Consider the following 1,924-nt stretch of genomic DNA (forward strand, 5'->3'; position numbering starts at 1 on the left):
CAATGCAGCTCTGGGTTCAGCTCGTCTCTGCATGCAACGCGGCTCTGAGCACAGCACATCTCTGGGTGCAATGCAGCTCTGTTTGCATTGCAGCTCCAGATGCAGCACAGCTCCAGATGCAGCGCAGCTCTGAGCACAGCACATCTCTGGGTGCTGTGCAGCTCTGGGTTCAGCTCATCTCTGGGTGCAATGCAGCTCCAGATGCAGCACAGCTCCAGATGCAATGCAGCTCTGAGCACAGCACATCTCTGGTTGCATTGCAGCTCCAGATGCAGCCCAGCTCCAGATGCAGCGCAGCTCCGAGCTGCTGCGATGCAGCTGCATTAACTCTTTGCTCTCCCCCCTCGGACGCCGCTTTGCCGCTGCTTTGTCCTTGGGGGCTGCCTGCACGGTGCAGCACCGCCACGGCCCCGGGCTGCAGGTACTCCCGGCCCTGCTCCCCACTGCAACCCCCACTTCCCCCCCGCCCCCATGCATGCGCCGTCCCCCTGCATGCGTCCTTAATTGCAGCAATGCGGGCGCCGCTGTCCCCTCCCCTGTCGCCGCGCTCCCCCCGCGTCCCCTTGCATCTCTTGCACCCACCCCCTGCGCATGGTGGGCCCGGGGAGGGTGAGGTGATGGTGCACGGAGCTGGGTGCTGGCAGCGGTGCTGCATGCGTGGTGCAGCGGCGCTGCTGCGTCTCGGCACGGCGGTGGTCGGCTTGTGGCTCCCTGTGGCGGTGCTGCGTATCGGCGCGGGGGTGGGTTGCATGCTGGGCGCTGCAGCGGTGCTGCATTGCAGCGTGGTGGGCGCTGCAGCGGTGCTGCGTATCTGCACGGTGGTGGGTTGCATGGTGGGCGCGGCAGCGGTGCTGCATTGCACATTGGTGCTGCGTTGGTGCTGCATTGCACAGTGGTGTTGTGCACGCTGGGCGCAGCAGCGGTGCTGCATTGCACGGTGGTGAGCATGCTGGGTGCTGCAGCGGTGCTGCATTGCACATTGCTGCTGTGTGTGGTGCGTGCTGCGGCAGTGCTGCATATCTGCACGGTGGTGGGTTGCATGGTGGACGCAGCAGTGGTGCTGCATTGCACAGTGATGTTGTGCATGCTGGGCGCAACAGCGATGCTGCATTGCACAGTGCTGCTGTGTGTGGTGCTGCGTTGGTGCTGCATTGTACGGTGGTGGTGTGTGTGCTGGGTGCTGCAGCAGTGCTGTATTGCAGTGTTGTACATGCTGGTTGCAGCGTTGGTGCTGCGTTGCACATTGCTGCTGTACGCGGTGGGTGCTGCGTTGGTGCTGCATTGCACGGTGTTGTTGTGCATGCTGGATGCAGCAGCGCTGCTTCATTGCACAGTGGTGTTGTGAATGCTGGGCGCAGCAGCAGTGCTGCATTGCACAGTGCTGCTGTGTGTGGTGCTGCGTTGGTGCTGCATTGCACATTGCTGCTGTGCGTGGTGGGTGCTGCCTTGGTGCTGCATTGCACGGTGTTGTGCGTGCTGGGTGCTGCAGCAGTGCTGCATTGCACAGTGGTGTTGTGCACGGTGGACGCTGCAGCGATGCTGCATTGCACATTGCTGCTGTGTTTGGTGGGTGCTGCGTTGGTGCTGCATTGCACCGTGATGCTGTGCATGGTGCGTGCTGCAGCAGTGCTGCATATTGGCACGGTGGTAGAATGCATGCTGGGCGCAGCAACGGTGCTGCATTGCACAGCGGTGTTGTGCACGGAGGGTGCAGCAGTGGTGCTGCAATGCACATTGCTGCTGTGCGTGGCGGGTGCTGCGTTGGTGCTGCATTGCACAGTGGTGTTGTGCACGCTGGGTGCTGCAGCAGTGCTGCATTTCATGGTGGCAGTTTGCATGCTGGGTGCTGCAGCGGTGCTGCATTGCACATTGCTGCTGTGCGTGGTGGGTGCTGCAGCAGTGCTGCGTCTTGGCACGGTGGTGC

The 1,924-nt window shown here is 62.4% G+C and overlaps 2 protein-coding genes across 6 annotated transcripts in view; both read left to right on the forward strand.

Annotated features, from left to right (window-relative positions):
• LOC110391707 overlaps positions 1 to 964 on the forward strand; it is a 9,087-nt gene extending 8,123 nt beyond the window's left edge. Inside the window, exons 2-3 of one of the 5 annotated variants that reach the window (XM_021383664.1) lie at positions 42 to 775; positions 809 to 964. In XM_021383664.1, the coding sequence (XP_021239339.1) occupies positions 42 to 775; positions 809 to 944 (870 nt within the window). In that variant the 3' untranslated portion in view covers positions 945 to 964. The other 4 variants (XM_021383665.1, XM_021383661.1, XM_021383663.1 and 1 more) reach the window with 4 other exon arrangements.
• A 538-nt stretch (positions 965 to 1,502) lies between these two features.
• Positions 1,503 to 1,924, forward strand: part of LOC110391706 — a gene marked incomplete at its 3' end in the record, with an annotated part of 8,361 nt that continues 7,939 nt past the window's right edge. Inside the window, exons 1-2 of the mRNA XM_021383660.1 lie at positions 1,503 to 1,674; positions 1,765 to 1,924. The exon at positions 1,765 to 1,924 is cut by the window's right edge and continues 1 nt beyond it. Coding sequence (XP_021239335.1) covers positions 1,537 to 1,674; positions 1,765 to 1,924 — 298 coding nt within the window. The remainder of the gene's footprint in view (positions 1,675 to 1,764) is intronic.

Source organism: Numida meleagris, unplaced genomic scaffold (assembly GCF_002078875.1).
Source record: "Numida meleagris isolate 19003 breed g44 Domestic line unplaced genomic scaffold, NumMel1.0 unplaced_Scaffold464, whole genome shotgun sequence".
NCBI classification, from domain to species: Eukaryota; Metazoa; Chordata; class Aves; order Galliformes; family Numididae; genus Numida; species Numida meleagris.